This window comes from Mytilus galloprovincialis, chromosome 4 (assembly GCF_965363235.1).
Source record: "Mytilus galloprovincialis chromosome 4, xbMytGall1.hap1.1, whole genome shotgun sequence".
Lineage (NCBI taxonomy): Eukaryota > Metazoa > Mollusca > Bivalvia > Mytilida > Mytilidae > Mytilus > Mytilus galloprovincialis.
This window is the reverse complement of record NC_134841.1, coordinates 79,871,802-79,899,001: the sequence shown is the minus strand read 5'-3', so window position 1 is coordinate 79,899,001 and position 27,200 is coordinate 79,871,802. Positions and strand designations below refer to the sequence as shown.

The following is a 27,200-nucleotide window of genomic DNA, read 5'->3' as shown; positions in this document are numbered from 1 at the left end:
ACTGTGCCCCTCTACTTGCCAACTTGTTTCTTTATTATTATGAGGCTGACTTCATGCTGGAACTTCTTAAGAAGAAAGACAAGAAGTTACCAATATCCTTTAACTCTACTTTCCGCTATATAGATGATGTTTTTTCACACAATAATTTAAAATTTGGTGACTATGTGGAACGCATCTATCCCATCTAGAGATAAAGGATACTACAGTTAAGTCGGCCTCATATCTTGAATTACATCTAGAAATTGACAATGAGGGTCGGTTGAAAACAAAACCTTACGACAAAAGAGATGATTTCATCTTTCCAATTGTGAACTTTCCATTTGTGAATATTCCAGCAGCACCTAATACGGGGTATATATCTCCTAATTAATACGATATTCCCGTGCTTGCATTTACTATATGATTTTCTAGATAGAGGGTTGCTGCTCACAAGGAAGCTATTAAACCAAGTGTTCCAAATGGTGAAGTTGAAATCATCCTTTCGTAAATTTTACGGACGCCATCACGAGTTGGTTGACCGTTATGAAATAACCGTTTCACAAATGATATCGGATATCTTCCTTACGTCGTAACTACAATCCCCTTCCCTTTCATGAATGTGACCTACCGAATTATACAATTTACCGGATTTGTTATCACATAAGCAACACGACGCGTGCCACATGTGGAGCAGGATCTGCTTACCCTTCCGGAGCACCTGAGATCACCCCTAGTTTTTGGTGGAGTTCGTGTTGTTTATTCTTTAGTTTTCAGTTATGTTGTGTCATGTGTACTATTGTTTTTCTGTTTGTCTTTTTTCATTTTTAGCCATGGCGTTGTCAGTTTGTTTTAGATTTATGAGTTTGACTGTCCCTTTGGTATCTTTCGTTCCTCTTTTAATCCCGCTCCAAATGTATGCACCTGTCCTAAATCAGGAATCTGATGTACAGTAGTTGTCGTTTGTTTATATAATTTATACGTGTTTCTCGTTTCTCTTTTTTTAAATTTTATATAGATTAGACCGTTGATTTTCCCGTTTGAATGGTCTTACACTAGTAATTTTGGGGCCCTTTATAGCTTGTTGTTCGGTGTGAGCCAAGGCTCCGTGTTGAAGGCCGTACATTGACATATAATGGTTTTCTTTTTTAAAATTATTATTTGGATGGAGAGTTGTCTCATTGGCACTTACACCACATCTTCCTATATTTATTGTAAGCTTTATTCTATCACTGTTCTACTGATAACTTAATTGAATATGAATTAACAAAACAAGAGATGTACATGTAGTGTAAACACTGAATTACATCACTAAGAACCGTTTGGTAACACTGATTACTTACTAAAAGATTTTAGTCTGATTGTATTAAGTAAAAATGCAAAATTCGAAATATTGTTATTTTCTATGAAAGATTCTTTAGTCAGAAGATGGAAGCTAATAAATATCATTATTATTCTAAGGTCACTCAATTGTAATGACACCAATTCAGTATTGAAAACCTTGTAATGCATTTTATTTTGTTTGATGTCACAAGAAATTTAGCACCATCATTGCTATTGTTATGTTTTGATTCCTAAAACTTTTACAGAAAAAGTCAATTTCAGAGAGATTGATATGGATGCTGTCCACCTTTTGTTTGATTTTGATGTCCATCTTCCTCTACGTCAGGTGTGGGTTGACGTGGTGAAAATACCTCAACATCAATCTTCTTTTTCTCAAACAGCAATGGTATTCTGCTTATAACACGTTCAACAACTAGAAATTTTACAAATGTTTATATTACATATATGTGGGTTTATAAAAATACATGCATTTGATACTATGTTTTATTTAGAAAGTGCCTTAATTAAAAGGGGTAAAAATCAGTGTCTTTTAGTGTTGTTTTATTAGAAAATTAAGAACCACTCTTGGATTGATAATACAGTACATCTTCAAACAAATTGTGCAATTTATGTTAATCAGAGAGCAACATGATTACATCTAGAGGTCATGTATTGTCTTCTTATGAAAGATTTAACTCCATTTATTTTTTATTCATACAATTTTACAAAATGGAATTGAAAACAAAATGTGTAGAATGTTGTTCTCTTCTCACAATTTCAATTACTATATTATTTTGATATCTAGGTGAAAAAGCAAGGGTTGATTTGCTCTAAGTCTGATTATTAAGTCCTGGTAGGAAGACATGTATGTGTATCGACAGTTACCTTGTGAACTAGCATTTTAAAAATAGGGCTCATCTAATTGATATTCTAAACACTTTTCACTCAATATAACAACCATTTCTGATTATAAATTGCAAACGAAAAATCCAGAGACATTGTTTTCTCACATAAAGTTCTAGTTTTTCAAATGGCTATGTATCAAAAACAAGCATCTTGTGTGTCCATCATTTTGATAAATAGCATTGCACATTTTCTTTTGAAAAATACTTCCTTCATGAAAATGCAATTTTCAATTTTGGCAGTCGACACCCATAATTTACAAAGCTTTTTTAATATAATTCTTTGCCTCAAGGCCTCATTTTAATCATCTGTAAACACATATTTACTAACCATCCTCCTCCTCAAATGTAATAATAGCAGAATGACTGTCTTCATCATAATCAAGATCCTCAATGTCACCACCTCCTGACTTTCGTTTGTTTTCAAAGAAAAATCTGATGGCATTTTCGGAGGAACCAGGGGGTATGTTAGAGACTTTTATCATCTTGATGCTCTGTTGACTCTCCTCGACAGTATCTACAAGAATATTGTTTACTTTTAAATAGGAGATTTCATGATTTGAAAAGATAAAATGCAAATACTGTCCCTCACATTAATTTCAACTATAATAATGTATAATCAAAAGCAGGAACAAGAAAAAGTTAGTTAATTCCTTACCTCCTCACCTTGTATTTCACTAGTGACTTAGATATCATAATTCATTCCAATGCACAGATAATAGACATTACGTTTTTTGATTGAGTTAAGCCTGCCAATTGATATTTTATTGTATGTTTTTCTATGTTGTGATGTTATGCTATTGTTTCAGAAAAAGGGAGAATGTTTGGATGCATTAAAACGTTAAATCCCGCTGCAAATGTTTGCACCTGTCCTAAATCAGGAACCTGATGTACAGTAGTTGTCGTTTGTTTATGTAATTTATACGTGTTTCTCGTTTCTCCTTTTTTTTAAATTTTATATAGATTGGCCGTTGATTTTCCCGTTTGAATGGTCTTACACTAGTAATTTTGGGGCCCTTTATAGCTTGTTGTTCGGTGTGAGCCAAGGCTCCGTGTTGAAGGCCGTACATTGACATATAATGGTTTTCTTTTTTTAAATTTTTTTTTGGATGGAGAGGTGTCTCATTAGCACTCACATCACATCTTCCTATATTTATTGTAAGCTTTATTCTATCACTGTTCTACTGATAACTTTATTGAATATGAATTAACAAAACAAGAGATGTACATGTAGTGTAAACACTGAATTACATCACTAAGAACCGTTTGGTAACACTGATCACTTACTAAAATATTTTAGTCTGATTGTATTAAGTAAAAATGCAAAATTCGAAATATTGTTATTTTCTATGAAAGATTCTTTAGTCAGAAGATGGAAGCTAATAAATATCATTATTATTCTAAGGTCACTCAATTGTAATGACACCAATTCAGTATTGAAAACCTTGTAATGCATTTTATTTTGTTTGATGTCACAAGAAATTTAGCACCATCATTGCTATTGTTATGTTTTGATTCCTAAAACTTTTACAGAAAAAGTCAATTTCAGAGAGATTGATATGGATGCTGTCCACCTTTTGTTTGATTTTGATGTCCATCTTCCTCTACGTCAGGTGTGGGTTGACGTGGTGAAAATACCTCAACATCAATCTTCTTTTTCTCAAACAGCAATGGTATTCTGCTTATAACACGTTCAACAACTAGAAATTTTACAAATGTTTATATTACATATATGTGGGTTTATAAAAATACATGCATTTGATACTATGTTTTATTTAGAAAGTGTCTTAATTAAAAGGGGTAAAAATCAGTGTCTTTTAGTGTTGTTTTATTAGAAAATTAAGAACCACTCTTGGATTGATAATACAGTACATCTTCAAACAAATTGTGCAATTTATGTTAATCAGAGAGCAACATGATTACATCTAGAGGTCATGTATTGTCTTCTTATGAAAGATTTAACTCCATTTATTTTTTATTCATACAATTTTACAAAATGGAATTGAAAACAAAATGTGTAGAATGTTGTTCTCTTCTCACAATTTCAATTACTGTATTATTTTGATATCTAGGTGAAAAAGCAAGGGTTGATTTGCTCTAAGTCTGATTATTAAGTCCTGGTAGGAAGACATGTATGTGTATCGACAGTTACCTTGTGAACTAGCATTTTAAAAATAGGGCTCATCTAATTGATATTCTAAACACTTTTCACTCAATATAACAACCATTTCTGATTATAAATTGCAAACGAAAAATCCAGAGACATTGTTTTCTCACATAAAGTTCTAGTTTTTCAAATGGCTATGTATCAAAAACGAGCATCTTGTGTGTCCATCATTTTGATAAATAGCATTGCACATTTTCTTTTGAAAAATACTTCCTTCATGAAAATGCAATTTTCAATTTTGGCAGTCGACACCCATAATTTACAAAGCTTTTTTAATATAATTCTTTGCCTCAAGGCCTCATTTTAATCATCTGTAAAAACATATTTACTAACCATCCTCCTCCTCAAATGTAATAATAGCAGAATGACTGTCTTCATCATAATCAAGATCCTCAATGTCACCACCTCCTGACTTTCGTTTGTTTTCAAAGAAAAATCTGATGGCATTTTCGGAGGAATCAGGGGGTATGTTAGAGACTTTTATCATCTTGATGCTCTGTTGACTCTCCTCGACAGTATCTACAAGAATATTGTTTACTTTTAAATAGGAGATTTCATGATTTGAAAAGATAAAATGCAAATACTGTCCCTCACATTAATTTCAACTATAATAATGTATAATCAAAAGCAGGAACAAGAAAAAGTTAGTTAATTCCTTACCCTCCTCACCTTGTATTTCACTAGTGACTTAGATATCATAATTCATTCCAATGCACAGATAATAGACATTACGTTTTTTGATTGAGTTAAGCCTGCCAATTGATATTTTATTGTATGTTTTTCTATGTTGTGATGTTATGCTATTGTTTCAGAAAAAGGGAGAATGTTTGGATGCATTAAAACGTTAAATCCCGCTGCAAATGTTTGCACCTGTCCTAAATCAGGAACCTGATGTACAGTAGTTGTCGTTTGTTTATGTAATTTATACGTGTTTCTCGTTTCTCCTTTTTTTTTTAAATTTTATATAGATTGGCCGTTGATTTTCCCGTTTGAATGGTCTTACACTAGTAATTTTGGGGCCCTTTATAGCTTGTTGTTCGGTGTGAGCCAAGGCTTCGTGTTGAAGGCCGTACATTGACATATAATGGTTTTCTTTTTTTAAATTATTATTTGGATGGAGAGTTGTCTCATTGGCACTTACACCACATCTTCCTATATTTATTGTAAGCTTTATTCTATCACTGTTCTACTGATAACTTAATTGAATATGAATTAACAAAACAAGAGATGTACATGTAGTGTAAACACTGAGTTACATCACTAAGAACCGTTTGGTAACACTGATCACTTACTAAAAGATTTTAGTCTGATTGTATTAAGTAAAAATGCAAAATTCGAAATATTGTTATTTTCTATGAAAGATTCTTTAGTCAGAAGATGGAAGCTAATAAATATCATTATTATTCTAAGGTCACTCAATTGTAATGACACCAATTCAGTATTGAAAACCTTGTAATGCATTTTATTTTGTTTGATGTCACAAGAAATTTAGCACCATCATTGCTATTGTTATGTTTTGATTCCTAAAACTTTTACAGAAAAAGTCTATTTCAGAGAGATTGATATGGATGCTGTCCACCTTTTGTTTGATTTTGATGTCCATCTTCCTCTACGTCAGGTGTGGGTTGACGTGGTGAAAATACCTCAACATCAATCTTCTTTTTCTCAAACAGCAATGGTATTCTGCTTATAACACGTTCAACAACTAGAAATTTTACAAATGTTTATATTACATATATGTGGGTTTATAAAAATACATGCATTTGATACTATGTTTTATTTAGAAAGTGCCTTAATTAAAAGGGGTAAAAATCAGTGTCTTTTAGTGTTGTTTTATTAGAAAATTAAGAACCACTCTTGGATTGATAATACAGTACATCTTCAAACAAATTGTGCAATTTATGTTAATCAGAGAGCAACATGATTACATCTAGAGGTCATGTATTGTCTTCTTATGAAAGATTTAACTCCATTTATTTTTTATTCATACAATTTTACAAAATGGAATTGAAAACAAAATGTGTAGAATGTTGTTCTCTTCTCACAATTTCAATTACTGTATTATTTTGATATCTAGGTGAAAAAGCAAGGGTTGATTTGCTCTAAGTCTGATTATTAAGTCCTGGTAGGAAGACATGTATGTGTATCGACAGTTACCTTGTGAACTAGCATTTTAAAAATAGGGCTCATCTAATTGATATTCTAAACACTTTTCACTCAATATAACAACCATTTCTGATTATAAATTGCAAACGAAAAATCCAGAGACATTGTTTTCTCACATAAAGTTCTAGTTTTTCAAATGGCTATGTATCAAAAACAAGCATCTTGTGTGTCCATCATTTTGATAAATAGCATTGCACATTTTCTTTTGAAAAATACTTCCTTCATGAAAATGCAATTTTCAATTTTGGCAGTCGACACCCATAATTTACAAAGCTTTTTTAATATAATTCTTTGCCTCAAGGCCTCATTTTAATCATCTGTAAACACATATTTACTAACCATCCTCCTCCTCAAATGTAATAATAGCAGAATGACTGTCTTCATCATAATCAAGATCCTCAATGTCACCACCTCCTGACTTTCGTTTGTTTTCAAAGAAAAATCTGATGGCATTTTCGGAGGAATCAGGGGGTATGTTAGAGACTTTTATCATCTTGATGCTCTGTTGACTCTCCTCGACAGTATCTACAAGAATATTGTTTACTTTTAAATAGGAGATTTCATGATTTGAAAAGATAAAATGCAAATACTGTCCCTCACATTAATTTCAACTATAATAATGTATAATCAAAAGCAGGAACAAGAAAAAGTTAGTTAATTCCTTACCCTCCTCACCTTGTATTTCACTAGTGACTTAGATATCATAATTCATTCCAATGCACAGATAATAGACATTACGTTTTTTGATTGAGTTAAGCCTGCCAATTGATATTTTATTGTATGTTTTTCTATGTTGTGATGTTATGCTATTGTTTCAGAAAAAGGGAGAATGTTTGGATGCATTAAAACGTTAAATCCCGCTGCAAATGTTTGCACCTGTCCTAAATCAGGAACCTGATGTACAGTAGTTATCGTTTGTTTATGTAATTTATACGTGTTTCTCGTTTCTCCTTTTTTTTTTAAATTTTATATAGATTGGCCGTTGATTTTCCCGTTTGAATGGTCTTACACTAGTAATTTTGGGGCCCTTTATAGCTTGTTGTTCGGTGTGAGCCAAGGCTCCGTGTTGAAGGCCGTACATTGACATATAATGGTTTTCTTTTTTTAAATTTTTTTTTGGATGGAGAGGTGTCTCATTAGCACTCACACCACATCTTCCTATATTTATTGTAAGCTTTATTCTATCACTGTTCTACTGATAACTTTATTGAATATGAATTAACAAAACAAGAGATGTACATGTAGTGTAAACACTGAATTACATCACTAAGAACCGTTTGGTAACACTGATCACTTACTAAAATATTTTAGTCTGATTGTATTAAGTAAAAATGCAAAATTCGAAATATTGTTATTTTCTATGAAAGATTCTTTAGTCAGAAGATGGAAGCTAATAAATATCATTATTATTCTAAGGTCACTCAATTGTAATGACACCAATTCAGTATTGAAAACCTTGTAATGCATTTTATTTTGTTTGATGTCACAAGAAATTTAGCACCATCATTGCTATTGTTATGTTTTGATTCCTAAAACTTTTACAGAAAAAGTCAATTTCAGAGAGATTGATATGGATGCTGTCCACCTTTTGTTTGATTTTGATGTCCATCTTCCTCTACGTCAGGTGTGGGTTGACGTGGTGAAAATACCTCAACATCAATCTTCAATTTCTCAAACAGCAATGGTATTCTGCTTATAACACGTTCAACAACTAGAAATTTTACAAATGTTTATATTACATATATGTGGGTTTATAAAAATACATGCATTTGATACTATGTTTTATTTAGAAAGTGCCTTAATTGAAAGGGGTAAAAATCAGTGTCTTTTAGTGTTGTTTTATTAGAAAATTAAGAACCACTCGTGGATTGATAATACAGTACATCTTCAAACAAATTGTGCAATTTATGTTAATCAGAGAGCAACATGATTACATCTAGAGGTCATGTATTGTCTTCTTATGAAAGATTTAACTCCATTTATTTTTTATTCATACAATTTTACAAAATGGAATTGAAAACAAAATGTGTAGAATGTTGTTCTCTTCTCACAATTTCAATTACTGTATTATTTTGATATCTAGGTGAAAAAGCAAGGGTTGATTTGCTCTAAGTCTGATTATTAAGTCCTGGTAGGAAGACATGTATGTGTATCGACAGTTACCTTGTGAACTAGCATTTTAAAAATAGGGCTCATCTAATTGATATTCTAAACACTTTTCACTCAATATAACAACCATTTCTGATTATAAATTGCAAACGAAAAATCCAGAGACATTGTTTTCTCACATAAAGTTCTAGTTTTTCAAATGGCTATGTATCAAAAACAAGCATCTTGTGTGTCCATCATTTTGATAAATAGCATTGCACATTTTCTTTTGAAAAATACTTCCTTCATGAAAATGCAATTTTCAATTTTGGCAGTCGACACCCATAATTTACAAAGCTTTTTTAATATAATTCTTTGCCTCAAGGCCTCATTTTAATCATCTGTAAACACATATTTACTAACCATCCTCCTCTTCAAATGTAATAATAGCAGAATGACTGTCTTCATCATAATCAAGATCCTCAATGTCACCACCTCCTGACTTTCGTTTGTTTTCAAAGAAAAATCTGATGGCATTTTCGGAGGAATCAGGGGGTATGTTAGAGACTTTTATCATCTTGATGCTCTGTTGACTCTCCTCGACAGTATCTACAAGAATATTGTTTACTTTTAAATAGGAGATTTCATGATTTGAAAAGATAAAATGCAAATACTGTCCCTCACATTAATTTCAACTATAATAATGTATAATCAAAAGCAGGAACAAGAAAAAGTTAGTTAATTCCTTACCCTCCTCACCTTGTATTTCACTAGTGACTTAGATATCATAATTCATTCCAATGCACAGATAATAGACATTACGTTTTTTGATTGAGTTAAGCCTGCCAATTGATATTTTATTGTATGTTTTTCTATGTTGTGATGTTATGCTATTGTTTCAGAAAAAGGGAGAATGTTTGGATGCATTAAAACGTTAAATCCCGCTGCAAATGTTTGCACCTGTCCTAAATCAGGAACCTGATGTACAGTAGTTGTCGTTTGTTTATGTAATTTATACGTGTTTCTCGTTTCTCCTTTTTTTTTAAATTTTATATAGATTGGCCGTTGATTTTCCCGTTTGAATGGTCTTACACTAGTAATTTTGGGGCCCTTTATAGCTTGTTGTTCGGTGTGAGCCAAGGCTCCGTGTTGAAGGCCGTACATTGACATATAATGGTTTTCTTTTTTTAAATTTTTTTTTGGATGGAGAGGTGTCTCATTAGCACTCACACCACATCTTCCTATATTTATTGTAAGCTTTATTCTATCACTGTTCTACTGATAACTTTATTGAATATGAATTAACAAAACAAGAGATGTACATGTAGTGTAAACACTGAATTACATCACTAAGAACCGTTTGGTAACACTGATCACTTACTAAAATATTTTAGTCTGATTGTATTAAGTAAAAATGCAAAATTCGAAATATTGTTATTTTCTATGAAAGATTCTTTAGTCAGAAGATGGAAGCTAATAAATATCATTATTATTCTAAGGTCACTCAATTGTAATGACACCAATTCAGTATTGAAAACCTTGTAATGCATTTTATTTTGTTTGATGTCACAAGAAATTTAGCACCATCATTGCTATTGTTATGTTTTGATTCCTAAAACTTTTACAGAAAAAGTCAATTTCAGAGAGATTGATATGGATGCTGTCCACCTTTTGTTTGATTTTGATGTCCATCTTCCTCTACGTCAGGTGTGGGTTGACGTGGTGAAAATACCTCAACATCAATCTTCAATTTCTCAAACAGCAATGGTATTCTGCTTATAACACGTTCAACAACTAGAAATTTTACAAATGTTTATATTACATATATGTGGGTTTATAAAAATACATGCATTTGATACTATGTTTTATTTAGAAAGTGCCTTAATTGAAAGGGGTAAAAATCAGTGTCTTTTAGTGTTGTTTTATTAGAAAATTAAGAACCACTCGTGGATTGATAATACAGTACATCTTCAAACAAATTGTGCAATTTATGTTAATCAGAGAGCAACATGATTACATCTAGAGGTCATGTATTGTCTTCTTATGAAAGATTTAACTCCATTTATTTTTTATTCATACAATTTTACAAAATGGAATTGAAAACAAAATGTGTAGAATGTTGTTCTCTTCTCACAATTTCAATTACTGTATTATTTTGATATCTAGGAGAAAAAGCAAGGGTTGATTTGCTCTAAGTCTGATTATTAAGTCCTGGTAGGAAGACATGTATGTGTATCGACAGTTACCTTGTGAACTAGCATTTTAAAAATAGGGCTCATCTAATTGATATTCTAAACACTTTTCACTCAATATAACAACCATTTCTGATTATAAATTGCAAACGAAAAATCCAGAGACATTGTTTTCTCACATAAAGTTCTAGTTTTTCAAATGGCTATGTATCAAAAACAAGCATCTTGTGTGTCCATCATTTTGATAAATAGCATTGCACATTTTCTTTTGAAAAATACTTCCTTCATGAAAATGCAATTTTCAATTTTGGCAGTCGACACCCATAATTTAAAAAGCTTTTTTAATATAATTCTTTGCCTCAAGGCCTCATTTTAATCATCTGTAAACACATATTTACTAACCATCCTCCTCCTCAAATGTAATAATAGCAGAATGACTGTCTTCATCATAATCAAGATCCTCAATGTCACCACCTCCTGACTTTCGTCTGTTTTCAAAGAAGAATCTGATGGAATCTTCTGAGGAACCAGTAGGTATGTTAGATACTTTTATCATCTTGATGCTCTGTTCAACATCATCAACAGTATCTGTAAGGATAGTTTTACTGTAGGAACTAGGAAATGTACATTATTAAATATGATTAAATGCATATTATGTTCACTTTTATGAATTTCGAATTTAAAGGTACTCCAAAAACACAGAAGTAAAACCTCCAGAACTGAAAATGTGGAAATTAAACTCAGGGAAATAAATCACACTTCTAATTATTCTTTTATGTCTTAAAGGTTAATATCATAATTAAAATCAGAGTACTGAAGTAAGGAACAACGGATGACCGCAAGTTCTTGTGGATAGTCAAAAGCACTTGTCTCCGAAAAAAAATCACATTTCTATACCTGAAAGTGAGGTTAATGTACAGAGATATATTTTTTCTGAAACAAGTTCGTGCGTAGATGATGGGTAAAAGACGACAGGAAATTCAACCTCACCGTGATAACTATTATAGTGTAGTGCTACAAATCAGTATACTCTGGTTTGTTGTTATATATCATATAAATATTTTTATCACATATTTTGTACTGATATGTACGTTTTTGCATGGCCAATAATAGCCGGAAGTCAAGGTTGGTTATCAGCCCTCAGGGCCGATATCGATATCAGCCCTCGAAATCCATATCAAGCCCCCGAGTTTAACTTCCGGTAACCTGTCAATCAAAGGCTATTTGTAAACAAGTTGAACACAATGAAAAGAAATTTAAAAAGTTACAAATGTGCTGTAGAAGAAAAAAGTAGAAATCAACAGTGAAAATCACAAAAGTTCCCGTAAAATTTTGACGTCATGAGGAATTTAGAAAATATATGACACCACATTGGAATGAGTAGCGATATAGGATTCTTCCTAAGCATTTTTTAACATTTGTAATGTAACACTTTAAAGTCGTTTAATATTTGCAATTCTTAGAATTAGTATATTTATTGTTAATTATTTCTGAAACTTTTCACAAAACGTTGTTAACCTACTGTGATACGAACTTTTTTTTAACTCACAGTGATACATTTATCTTTTTTTTTTTTGTTAAATATCTTTTTGATTTTTGATGAAATATCAAACATAATTAGGTGTAAGCTATTTGTTTTCTCCTGCTTGAAAATATGTGATAAATAGATTATGACATGTCATTTTCCATATGGTCCGTGGTATCAGCCCACGACCCATATCAAGCCCTCGGGCTAAAGCCCTCTGGCTTGATATGGGAGTCTAGGGCTGATACCAGGGCCATATGGAAAATGCCATGTAATAATCTATAAGTATATAACAGTTACATGTCTACATAATTTTCATCCATTTGTATATCATTCTATTCTACTATTCTAATAATAATACAGTGCAAGTGCATGGTGGACACTCTTCTGTAATAATTCGATTTTTCTAATAGATTGGATTTGAGTAGGCATTCATATTTTCCCGCAAAATGTTCTTGAGATGTTCTACCACATGCGTTAACACAATTTTTCTGTTCGTGTGCATAGATAATATTAATGATTTTTTACTTATATATATATTTCTAACGACAAAACATTTTCATAATATTAATTTATGTTTTTAGCACAAATATTTTTATGAGTATTCATTGAAGAAAAATTTTTACAACAAGCGATAAGGAATGTAATTTTGTAGTCGACAATGTCTGCGTATTTATAGATCGGTTACCAGTCAAAAACGAAAGTTACGTAAGTAGAAATCTCTGTGGCAACAATACATTGGCATGCCCTCACGGTCATCGCGATGTAAAAATGAAAGCCTTCGGATATTTCTTATTTTCATTTAAAAAAAAGTGCATTCGGTTTAGTTCGATGATACCTACTTCAATTCCAACAGATATTTTATGCAATTATACAGTTTTTATCATCTAAAGATCCATTACACCAGCTTATTTACCAACCACAATGAAAGAGAGACAACAGTTAGTCGGAATTTTAAAAAAGGCGGAAGATACCATAGGTACCATAAAAACGTAAAGTCGATGAAAAAATTATAAAGCCATAGAAAAAGCGATTACACGAACAAGTTCCCAAAGATCCTTTAATATTACAGAAAAAAATAAAATCTTACCAACCCGAACGCTATCAAAACCCGAGGATGAGCGCAAGTGCTACGGAAGCGTAAGCCGTTCCTGTTCCACATGTGACAACCTTTTTGTTGTTCATCAAAGTATAATTCGGGTGATAAGTCTCATTAATGATTTTACAATCGAGTAAAAGATGACGGACTTATGGTTACAATAATTGGAGCATTTAAAACATTATTTTACAATATTTGAAGTTGATCATTTTATTCGATGTTTTACAAAACGGGTATAATATAAATTTCAAAACCGGACCAGAACACAATTTTCTTTATAAAAACACATTATCTCTTGATTTTGAAAGTTTTGTTAAAACAGAAATTGAAACTTTACTTTCAAAATTTTGTATTTCAGAGGGAAAGGAAACACCTTGTATAGTTAATCCTTTCACAGTTGCTTTTAACAAATCGTGCAAACCCAGGTTGGTATTGGATTGTAGGAATTTGTTCAGTTTTAAATATGAAGACACAAGGTTAACAAGTCATGTTTCAACAACATAATTTGGTAGGTTGTTAATGTAGAAAAAGAGTGGGACCCAGGTCCTGAACTCCAGATTGGATCAGTGCAGTGTTGGATTGTCCATTTTAGAGGAATACATGCTGAATACTCTTGTATAAAAAGAATCTTCAATCCAGCTGTGAAACCCCGTTTCTATAGTGATGCAATTTGTGCATAAGTCTTCTATGTGGTACCTTGTCGAATGCTATGGAGAAGTCCAAAAAAACATGACATCTGTTTGTCCGGTTATCGACTGTTTTGGCAAGATCCTGCACAACGGTGATCAATTGTGATTCACAGGATCGGTGTTTATGAATGCCATAAAGTGTGTCTGTTAGAATGTTTTTTTTTCTAAGTGTGTCTCATGATGCCGCCCGTGGTGATACATTCCAGCATTTTACAGGTGATGGGTTTTAGTGTGACTGGTCTCTTGTTTTCTGGGAGGTTATGATAAACGTTTTAAAATATAGATACTACATATACTTTCTTCCATATCTTTAAGATAGCTCCTTGGTGAATAGATACCCGGGAAAAAAATTAAAGACAGGCGCTGTTTTGGATCGCTGAAACTTCAGTTTAGTAATAAGAAGATGTGGCACGAGTGGTAATGAGACAACTCTCCATCCAAGTCACAATGTGTAAAGAGTAAACTATTATAGATCAAAGTACGGAACTTTGGCTCACAAAGAACAACAAGTTATTAAGGGCACCAAAATGACTAGTGTAAAGTAATTCAAGCAGGAAAACTGACGATCTTAACTATATGAAAAACGAGAAAACGAGAATCACTTACGAACCACATCAAAAATCGATAACAACTGAAAAAGAGGTTCATGACTAAGGACAGGTGAAAACCAATGCAGTGGGTTTAAACGTTTTTACAGGCGTCAACCCTAACCCTAACCTGTAATAGTAGTATATCATTACACCATAGAAAGACACACTATAAAATACCAATCAAAATAACTTAACTCAATCAAAAGAAATAATAACAAAAACAATTAAACATACACTGAACGAATGACACAATGAAAATACAATATAAATAAAAAAAGGTGTAAAACGTAAAACAATACCCGAAAGACAACTATAACCTTCGACAAAATAGCGTTAAATAAAACAACATACACAGGTAAATATAATTATTTTGTTGTAAGGAGTACATGGAGTATGGAAATATGTTTTACTAAATTAATTGATTTGTCGTACATAGTACGAGTGCAGAAGTGAAAATAATCGTCATTCTAAATACTAAGGTGGTTTCTGTCATGATTATGTTTAGCATATTCGAGAATGTCGATTCCCCAATTGTTTTGATATTGTCTTCTGTTTCATTGTAATTAAACACGCATGAGGATTGGTTGTTAAACATTTTAGCGTTTGCAGTCGGTAAAGAATAGTTCTTGCTTTAAGTGTTGCCACTCCAATGGTTTCCTTATTTTTGCTGTTGATAAAGCTCCAGTAGCGTTCCGTATTTGTGGTGCAATGTGGTGTCATTATGTTGGTGAATAATCATTATAAGCTTCCTTGCATGCTGTTTTTGTTGCAGATTTAAGTTACTGGTATTTGTTGTTTTTTTCCCTTGATTTATTTGAGGATCTGACCCTGATACGGCTATTTTACCGGTAGTATTTTTAATCTCTTTTGTGATCCAAGGTTGGTTAAAAGCGGAAACTAAGCATCTTTGATCGTACTGGATAATCTATGATTTGAATTAGTGCAGTACTGAAGTCTAAACTTATTTCTTCTATACAGGGCTGAATTGTGCATTTGTCTAGGAATTATTGGAATTTTATTTTTTTTAATCTTTTTAGTATCTGCTCTTTAACATAGGAGTAAATTTATTTTTGTTTGCCTTGATTACCTCGGTTTGCTTCTGCTGGTGATTTAAGATAGACTGTGCCATGGTTTGATAAACCAGGTAAATGAGTGCATCTATTGATCATATCAGGACGGGTTATTAGGAATAAGCCTGCAGGGTCTGTCTAGAAATCGTTTGTTGATACCCTATTTACTTTATTTCCTTGGTTGATGATGTGTTCCAGTTAATGTAATGAAGGTTTTAATCTACCCTTATCAATAAAAATGATTTTTCAATGGTTTCGCAAAGCTCATCCATATAGTTGGTGTCGCTTGATGGGTTCTATATACACATACAATAATGAGTGACATATTTTTGCCAAGGTTTAGTTTAGCAAAGACTGCCTCAGATGATGTTTTGATTTATATGGAGTCATGCAGTGATGTAGTGATGTTGTCTTTCTTTTTGCAAAAGGGACTCAACCGTACTTATCTTTTCTATCGTTGAGAATGAACTCATAATTTAGTAGGCATATTGACGGCCCAAACCATGTTTCCATGCCCATGATGATACTAGGATACCTTAGCACTTTTCTTCTTTGTGCTCTTGAAATTGATGACTGTAAACTCATTTGTGAGATATGTGATCAATTTTACTTTGTTGGCTTAGATGGCGAAGAGCAAGATGTTGATGGTATTAGACAGTGTTTTGGTGCTTTGCTGATGTCACTGATATGATATTATAGTAGAATCAAATAAGCTAGATATAAAAATTTTCATTCCGCTATATGTGCAGTTTTTATTTGCTTTGGAACTAACTAAAAGCGTTGAGAACCGTAAGTGTTTTTTTTTCAGAAAATTACTTGCAACATATATATATAAAAAAGAAATTGCAAATCACTCCATATATAAATTTATAATAGAAATAATCTAAACATAAATTCATGTCTCTGCTATTTTTTCATTAACTGGAAAACTGTTAATGTCATGTTGTATTAATCTGTGATTAAATAATACAAATAAAAAACAAAGTAAAAGTAATTTTTGACATGGGAAACATATTGTTAGAAAATCGATTGGATTCGATACATTAATTGAGACCTTTCACAATTTAGATATCGTTATTAAACGATTTCAACACATAAGAAAAAAACTTTATGAATAAGTTGGGAAGGGTTTGTCAAATCGATAGCAACTAACTTTGTAGCTAGGCCATTTAGTACCAAATTAATCATTCGTACCCAACATTCACAATTTCTTATCCATGATAAAAACCATTTCGTACTTCGTAACCATGATCGAATCAATTTCGTACTTCGTAATCAATTTCGTACCCTATGGACCAACTGCATTGACCATTTCGTACCTCATAGACTAAATATTTTTACTTTTCTTATCATATGTATTTGTAAATCATTGAAGTTTTGTACAAACATCGGTATTTTGTAAAACAAGACGTATAATTCACAAAAGATTCTTTAGTCTGTCCCGTTGCAGTTTAATATTTAATGTTTTCTGTTCCCTTTACATAAAATATTTAAAATTGTGATTATTCTTATTAATAAAAAGGTAAAATAAGTTATCTTTTGATATAATTTAAATTTTTTAAAAACAATAGAGTACAACAAAAAATAAAATGCTTCCAGCAGTGGCAATTTTTAAAGACCTATTATTGGTAGAATTGAGCAATACATGAAAACTTTAATAGTTTTATTTACGCTTTTTCGTTTTCAGTGTTTAGCCTTTGGTCAGTTTTCAACTGTAAAAAATTGAGGTTTATTAACTTGCAACAATGATATAATTGCCTGCTACTGTTTTTATAGTAATCAACAGTTGATTTGTCGTGAAATAAACTTTAATGAGATATTCTCTCAAGACGAAAACCACGAATAAAAATATTAGCATAACAAATTTGCATCTTATGCAACCAATCAAAGACATCGTATGACTTTTCAATTGAGAAAATTGTATAAAATGGCATATATATACATGTAAATCTTTCGAGAGATACGAAATAGTATACATATAAATCTTTCGAGAAGTACGAAATGGAAACATATAAATTAACCGTAAGGTACGAAATTACATACAAATAAAAAATATCCTATGAGGTATGAAAAGGCATCCGTAGAAATATTACATGAGGTGCAAATGATATCCATATAAATATTCTATGAGATACAAAATTACATGAATGTATATGTACCATGAGGTACGAATTACAAATACATGCATATAAATATATTTCAGGAGGTACGAAAAAGGTAAAGGAACGAAATGGTTTTGTGGTAGGATACATAATGAGTTGTACGAAAAGGTTAGGGTATGAAATGACTATAGTTTGTGAAATCTGATCGACAAGAATCACAGAGACAAGTTATACATGAATGTTTTTCTTGCAATTTTATTCAATAAAAACAAATAAACACTAGTAAATGGGTAATGATTTGTAATTATAAAACGTTATAAACAAATCTATAGAAATATGACCTTTATATGAATAAATATGAATGGTAAATTAAAAGCAAACTAAACATTACTATTATTCTTTAAACATAAGCATATTCATTGATCTACAATCTGTCGATGCCTGTATCTTGGCATTGCACAAGGTCAGGTTTTTCTTTGACTGTTTATGAAGTCTTTTACCTAAATCAATTGGATGTTTGATGTGTACTGATTGATCATTTAGTCTTAAATGCATGATTCTTTTAATAAGTTGTTGGTGGCTTTGAAATAGATGTAGGTAACTGCGAGTTCTATTAAATATGTACCTATTCATGTATTTTTGTTGTTGTGTTGTTCAAGTACACGGCCACGTCCACTTGTATTAGTATTTTTTCCATCTGATGAGTTAAGCCCTTTTCAACTGATTTTTATAGTTCGTTCTAATATTGTACTGTTATACCACTGTCCCAGGTTAGGGGAGGGTTGGGATCCCGCCAATATGTTTAACCCCGCCACATTCTGTATGTATGTGCCTGTCATAAGTCAACAGCCTGCAATTTAGTTTTTGTCGTTTGTTTATGTGTTATATATGAAAAAAGAAGATGTGGTATGATTGCCAATTAGACAACTCTCCACAAGAGATCAAAATGACAGAAATTAACAACTATAGGTCACCATCCGTTCTTCAACAATGAGCAAAGCCCATACCGCATAGTCAGCTATAAAAGGCCCCGAAATGACAATGTAAAACAATTCAAACGAGAAAACTAACGGCATTATTTATGTACAGAAAATGAACGAAACACAAATATGTAACACATAAACAAAAAACAACCACTGAATTACAGGCTCCTGACTTGGGACAGGCACATACATACATAATGTGGCGGGATTAAATATGTTAGCGGGATCCCAACTCTCACCCTAACCTGGGACAGTGGTCTAACAGTACAACATAAGAACGAATATAAAAATCAGTTGAAAAAGGCTTAACTCATCAGATAGACAAAAATACAAGTGGACGTGGCCGGGTACTTGTCCACGTATGGTGACCAACAGTTGTTAATTTCTGTGTCATTTGGTTTCTAGTGGAGAGTTGCCCCATTGGCAATCATACCACATGTTCTTTTTTTTAAGTTTACCTGAAAGGATTTTTTCTTCTGTAATATTTTCTGTCAACTGATTAGTAAGATTTCCTTTTTTTTCTTTACTTTCGTTCAGTAACAACTCTTTCTCATGAATAATTCTAAAACATTGATTCATAAAACACATTTTGATTCAGACCAACAACAACAAACGGGAAATGTAATGTCATGAATACAACCCAGTGAATTTATATAGTCTGAATAATGCATATTAGTTTTCATCGTACTTTAATCCGCCATAAATTTGAATTATAGAAATAGAAACAAGCGTTAAGTGTCTATAAACATGTAAATTTCTCCGAATCGTCGGAGTGTAAAGAGGCTCTTGATAATTAAATGTCAATGTTCTGGAAAGAAATATGACTGAAGACAATCACTGATTATGTTCCCGACACACGTATATATGAATATGTGGCGTGGGTAAATTAATTTTCATTGAAAAAATTTTTGACTACAAAAACGTGCATACATGCATAAGCCAGTTTCACAACATCACGAGAAGAAATCAGTTAACATGAACATTATTGAGAGGCCTCCGCTCAAAAATTTAGCATTAAGGTCTTTGGATTTCATCCATTCTACTAAAAACGTCAATAAACTCCTTCACATGTGGAGTAAGATCTGCTTACCCTTCCAGAGCACCTGAGATCACCCCCAGTTTTGCTTAGTCTCTGATTTTCTATGGTGTGTCTTGTGTACTATTATTTGTCTGTTTGTCTATTTCTTTTTAGACATGACATTGTCAGTTTATGTTCGATCTAAAAGATTGAATGTCCCTCTGGCCCATTTGGCCCCTCTTCAAATAACATGTATTACTTTAGTAATTATCAAGTCCTAAAACTAGTTTCGATCCCGCGCCTTGGCGATCATATTCGACGGTGTTTAAAGCTATGGTAAAAGTATCTCTCACTTCAGCCAACCAAAAATATTGCAATGTTACATAACTAAAGGCAACAGTAGTATACCGTTGTTCGAACTCTGCATTGAAATCTTAGAATTAACCTCAGAATTAGCAATAATGATTTAGTTGCAAGAAATAATATCATATAAATGTTTTCGAAAACAGTGTTAAAATTTTTTTTTAATTATTTCTTCAAACGACATATATAATGTTTTTTTTTAAATTGATGTCATTCGATTATGTATTTTATTTGGAAGGCTCCTATATCTGATAAAATCAAACCTTTTAAACCTGTCTTCCTCTTCCTTGCATTTTCTTACTAAAGACTCGTATTGATCGTTTGCCTTCTTATTTTTCTGAGTTTCTATGGCCAATTTTACCTCAAGTTCTCTCTTTAGCAAATTAACTTTCATTTTCTCGTTTTTAATTGCTGCTACCTCGTAACTCAATGTGTCGACTGAAATAAATAAAATAAAAACACAATGGGAAAACAGTATTAGATGGCATGTATAGACGGTCGGAAGTATGAAGTATTTTTGATGTAGTTATTCGTCACAACTGTTTTTATTTGGGAAAAGTCTTTTTAACGGCTCTTTTCGGCGGATTATTGTGTCGGTGTATTGCAGATTTACTCATAGAAATATTTAGATAGATATATGCTGCTTGTTGTTTAACTGTACGGAAACTTTTTATTGAGGTTCGACAAAATCGTCAAATTTTCCTATTTATGACTTTTTTGTTATAGTATTATACTGAACTACACTGAAGACAAATTCCCCCGATTTCTGCAAATTCATTGCAAAGCATTTTAACATTAAGTTTAAGAATCATTGATGAGTGTGGAATTTTAGAGAAATAAAGTTGAGAATTAAAATGTGGAATATATCACAGAGACAACAACCCGTCCAAAGGGTCGATGCCACCAATGGGAAAGGCTTTATAATTCTGTCAGCTGATAGGCACAAATGTCAACAAAGCTAAGCTTGATATTTATATTTTAAAGCATTTTTTCTTTTTTTTTCTTTTTCTATTTTGAATATATATTTTCAATTAAACAATTATACCTTTTATTTGACAGTTTGCTATAGTCCAAAACACTCATGCATGATCACAATATACGGACTGCATTAACAGGGGTTTGCTGCTCAAACGGAGTTAAAGAAAAGCACAAATCGATAATACTTACAGTCACAATCATGAAATGGTTTTGTTCAATACAATTGGTCAATGTCTTTTAAATTCATTCGCGACATGTTTTCGCGGTTTTTGATATTAAGATACAAAAGTAGTCGTATAGTCCGAAATTTTACAGATTGAGTCCTTTCACTTAATGAGACATTTTGACTGAGTGTGGTTCGCAATCCGGTCGGTGCATACATAGCAGAAGACACGTACGCTGTCAATTCACATACTTCAGGTGCTCACCGAGTTAATGCTATTCCCTCAGTTTTTGTTTGTTAACTTTGTTTGTGTCTTCACAATCGACTGATGCCATTCGGACATCACTAATCTACTTTACTTATCCGTGTCAACGTCTACGCCATTGTAATATTTAACCTGAAATAGTATCACGTATAGTACATGTATCCTACTTAATAACTGTTTGACAATAAAAAAAAATACATATAATACATGCAACAACTTCATTTTTATGTTCGTATAGAAAACGACATACCCTGAATTTCTTTCGTGTTTTTTACATTGTTGTAGAATAAATTTTCTTGATGAAGAAGACGAAATATAAGACTCTTAGTTCCTGCAATGTTAACACCTGTCTTAGTTGTTTCAAGAAATAGCAGCTTATCATTATGCTGCTTTGTTATTTTCGTAAAAACATTGCTATCACAAAACTGATTTGAATATTGAGATGATTTGCAAAACCCTGTCGTCAAAAAAGTTTTGTAGACAACTGCTTTTAATGCATCTGTGTCAATTTTTGTTTTGCTGACGAAATAAAGATGACTTTGATCAACTGTCCAAACGACTTGGAGATTATCCTTTTGAAGAACTTCTTTAAAAAGTGCGGACGCCTCCTTGCAGATTAAAAGTTTGAGGATTAGTGGGTCAACTCGTAATTTCTCGTTAAATAAATCTGAGAACAACTTGTGTATTTCTTTTTCTGCTTTGCTTATCGTGACATCTCTTCCTTTCAAATAAACACAGTGACTGTCTTCTTGAAGACGAACAACGACATCAGTAAATGTTCTACTGAGTGTTTCAACAATTTCAAAACACCTGACAGCTTCAATTTTCCACTTATCTCCCAGTTTTACAACTTTACTGACAGTAATACGATTGATCTCGTCTATATTTTTAGTGATGAAAGACTTCATTTTTTCAAACCCTACAATGAATATATTGGTTTCGTCTCGCATAAGGTCAATGCTTTTCTCCTTTAATTCCTGGTCAAATAGCTCCTCTACTAAGTTTGATGTAAACTCGAGTCTTTGAATAGGTTTCATAACAATGTCATCAATTTCTCTAGCTAATACTCTGTCAATTTCAGTAAAAATATCTTCACATTCCAGTGACTTTGAAACCTTTATTTCTAAAAGTTCTTCTGTCGCATTTATACTTTCAACTGTAGAACTCTCCAAATTCCTAATAATTTTCTGTATAGTTGCCAAATGGTGTGTCATTAGAAATTGCATTTTTAATGGAACAAGGTATCCTGAAGTATTATCCAAAACTTTGTTGTCTTTGGAGCATAACTTGATACGGAAGTTTTTCCATGGAGGTCTCCAAGAAAAATTACACTCCCCTTTTGCAGAATCTATAATATTCAAAATATTGATAAGGTTTTATAAATAACTTATGGCATTTATAAACAAGTATTTTCATTTTCATATATAATTTGTTTTTACCTGATTAACAAATTTTACTTTCAATTTTTAGCTTTAATAAAATCATTTGTTGATCCTGATTTTGTTCTTCAGTCATGCATTAGAGTATTAGTAAATTGTCAAAATTATAGAACTTTATCTTAAACCATAAGGTAAAAAGTCATAAATCAGTATTTTAGGACGACTTATGTATATTTTTTGTCTATCGTTCAAATGTAGGACTGTTTCAAATATTATTATCAGCAAGTCTGAAAATGCAGATATACTTATATGATGTTTTTCTTTATTAATGATATATAAATATAAAGACGCATATTTTACAGTATTCATAGATTATAGTTCGGAATTTTTACATGTTGAGATACCTCTTCTATACAGAAGCACTCTCGATTATCTGATTATTAAATACTAGTCTCAAATGTATTGTACTTACATTAATACTGAACAAGAGATTAAGATATTATCTTACCTATCTGGGGAATCCATTTTTCCCAATCCGTGCCACATGCATCACTGTCGGTGACAGATCCTGACATTATACTTTTATGAAGAAAAAAATAAATCATAAAGTAAATGTTTTAATATGATAACAGTTACAGACGAGTATTTCAATTATACAACAATTGAAGGGTCTTTCCAGTAAAAATGATGTTTTTGTAATGTTATTTGTACGACCTTTCATATGATACACGACAAGCACACCTTCAGTAACTTTCAGCTTTTTACCCTCAATGAGCCCATCCGCCTTCATTTTCAAGATCGGAAGTATGATACATGTAATATAGGCATAATGATCTTTCATTTAACTAGAACATACCCGTGATATCGCGGGTCCGTGACTGAATTAAAAGAGGGACGAAAGATACCAAAGGGACAGTCAAACTCATAAATCTAAAACAAACTGACAACGCCATGGCTAAAAATGAAAAAGACAAACAGAAAAACAATAGTACACATGACACATCTCAGGTGCTCCGGAAGGGTAAGCAGATCCTGCTTCACATGTGGCACCCGTCGTGTTGCTTATGTGATTACAAATCCGGTAAATAGTCTAATTCGGTAGGTCACATTCATGAAAGGGAAGGGGATTGTAGTTATGACGTAAGGAACATATCCGATATAATTTGTGAAACGGTTACTCCATATATAACTATGCGTATGCCTTATTTTAGTATTGGTATTGTCATTTGATAAAGTCATGCCGATTATAAGATGCACAGTTTTCCCTGCTTTCAAAATCTTTCTGTTTTAACCCGTCGACCTGGAACCTATCAATTTTTGGTAATATCAGTAATTTGGAAAACAAAAGGCCCTGGAATGGAGTATGTTTGACTCAACAGTATACAGCAAAAGTCTAAATACACCGCTTGGTGGTGTGCCTGTCAGATGCGGAACGTACAGATAAGGTAATAGGTAACAGGTGAATATACTATTGGTATCGGTGTCGGACTCGATCCGGAACTTCTTAATTATTGGCAACATTAATTACGTGGAAAACAAAGGGGCCTGGGGTGGTGTAATTTTTAATCAACACCATTATACTATATTAGTTATATATAAAGTTGAATTCTTTGATTCATCGTTTTTACGTGATGACGGCTGACAAATTGGACCTCGTTATTTTAGTATTATAGATATGCGACAAACTAAAAGTTAGATTTTTTTTGCACTAATTGACCCCACCCTCCACATTGCGATGAAAATGGGGTTTGATATTTATGTTTAGAGTAGAGATTATTTAGATCCTCAATTTGATATATCAAATGACCCCATTTGGCAAAGTGCCAAAAATGATGCAATATCAGTTGTATAATAGAACTTATGAATCTTACAAAGTCAATAAAAAACATGAAAATTTCAAATGATTCTTTGGTTTTTTTGTCATCGAATGTTTGTGGTAAATATGCAAACATATAACCATGTTAAACTCCTCAATTTCATAATGTTAAACTGTTGTTTTCCTCTTATAGTTGATGTGTTTTCCTCGGTTTAGTTTTGTGATGTGTGACTTAAGGCTTTTTACCTCAGCGCAATTACAAAATTTTGATCCTGGTATCTATGATGAGTTTATTTACAACCAATGGATCGTTGTCACTGCTGGTGGAGTTTTAATTCGCCGAGGGTATCACTCGCTAGGTAGACTAGTCAGCACTTATGTGTTGATTTTAATTATCATTTATATAAATCAACTGTTTACAAAACTTTTGAAATTGTAAGGCTTTTCTACCTCAGGTGTAAATTTCATTAGCTGTATTTGGCATTATGTTCAGGAATTTTCGGTACTCAATGCTCTTCAACTTCGTACCTAAGAACTTTTTTGATATATATACGAGCGTCACTGATTAGTCTTTTGTATACGAAAGCGCTGAAATACAAAATTTCATACCTGGTATCTATGAATAGAATAGAATAGAATAGAATAGAATATTTTAATATTAAAGTGCAACCTGAATTATAACAAACAATTAAATTCATATATACAAGTAATTTTCAGCCAGCCAAATAGGCTTATGATGCACTGTACATTGTGCATGAGTTTATTTACCTAATTACTAGTTGTCACTACTGATAGAGTTTTAATTCCCTGAGGATATCACCAACCCAGTAATCAGCACTTCTGTTTTGAAATGAATTATCATTGATATATTCTCATAATTATAAACTAACTGTTTTTACAAAATCTTTGAATTTTTTAATTACTAAGGTTTTTCTACCTCAGGAATTTATTACCTCATCTATATTTGGCAAACGTTTAGGAATGTTTGGTCCTCAATGCTCTTCAACTTCGTATTGTGTTTAGCCTTATCAATTTTCTAATTCGAGCGTCACTGATGAGTCTTTTGTAATCGAAACACGAATCTGGCGCAAATACAAAATTTCAGGCCTGTTATATGTGACGAGTTTATTTTTTGTGTAAAAATTTATGTTTAGTTAAGGTTGCCAAAAAAGAACATGATGATGTTAAATTTCAAACATCATTACAATATTCCCAATGTGAACCTTAAATTATTCTTAATTCCCATAAATTGAGTCTCAAGAGTAGACAGCAACAATACCATCTTCTTGTTGCAACTCACCACACCCTACATATATCAATATTTATCAATTGTTTCACTGTGATGTATATTGATTAATTATGAAATGAAGAGTCAAAGGATAAGCAAAAACTTTGATTGGTGATATACCTAAAACGAAAGTACATTTTGTAAAACTATTATTATCTCCGTTTTCAATAGTTACTGTGGTCAGTGTTCTTCTGACAGTTAAAAAATATACAAAAAATGTAAGAACAAAACAGATAACCCGATAACTAAAACAGTACTTTAAACATTCAAAATTCAACAATACTCACGTTTTTACCATATATCGTACATGCAATTAAAGGGAGATAATTAATAAAGAATTTTGTTGACAATGTTGTTTTATATCTTATTAGTTTGAGATAATTTTGTGTCGTGTTTGGATAAACGATATCTGTTCTATCAACTCCGAGGTTCAGATTGACTTTAATACAAAATATAATATTGTTTCATATTAATATTCTGCCTCTATTTTCAAGAGATATTTTGTTAGATTTAATCTTTCCATTTGTCAGTCAGTGACAAAATCAATACATACAATATGTTTTAAGGGGCATAATATACGTTTCTAAAGCATGATACATCTTTTAGAACATAAACAAAACCGAGAATTATTTTAAAAATAAGTTTATAAGAATACAGTTTGGTACAAAATGGTAAAATAGGAACCAACACTTTACTTATGCAAGACAATAGTTCGACCTCATTGAGATTGATATGAATGCGAACATTTTATTTACCGCAGGTGTAGAATATCTGTATGTTCAGGTAATGACGAGAGGTTCAGCTACAAATGTGAAAAAAAGAATGTGATAAAAAGACCAACTCCGCTGAGTGTTTTTGCAATTTTTTGTTATTATTTTGAATATTATCATAGATAGAGATAAACTGTAATCAGGGATAAGGGTCAGCAACAGTTATCAAAGGGAAGATTATTGTTATTTAGTACGCAAGTCGCAAAAAGTACGGTCTATAAAAAGGGAAAAATGACCAATATTTTCAATTACTTTCCACTTGGAGTTATAGTCCTTTAAAGTCATTTT

At 32.1% G+C, this 27,200-nt stretch overlaps 1 protein-coding gene across 1 annotated transcript; it reads right to left on the bottom strand.

Moving 5' to 3' along the window:
• Nucleotides 1-1,468: 1,468 nt before the first annotated feature.
• On the bottom strand, nucleotides 1,469-26,486 carry LOC143073756 (uncharacterized). Its single transcript, XM_076249512.1, has 15 exons — nucleotides 26,430-26,486; nucleotides 23,547-23,617; nucleotides 21,910-23,007; nucleotides 20,517-20,691; nucleotides 19,331-19,434; nucleotides 11,217-11,402; nucleotides 10,291-10,416; nucleotides 9,046-9,231; nucleotides 8,120-8,245; nucleotides 6,874-7,059; nucleotides 5,948-6,073; nucleotides 4,702-4,887; nucleotides 3,776-3,901; nucleotides 2,533-2,718; nucleotides 1,469-1,732 (listed from the first exon to the last, which is right to left on the bottom strand). Exons 1-15 carry the CDS (start codon nucleotides 26,438-26,440, stop codon nucleotides 1,578-1,580), a joined length of 3,048 nt encoding a protein of 1,015 aa, XP_076105627.1. The 5' UTR covers nucleotides 26,441-26,486; the 3' UTR covers nucleotides 1,469-1,577.
• Nucleotides 26,487-27,200: the final 714 nt, after the last annotated feature.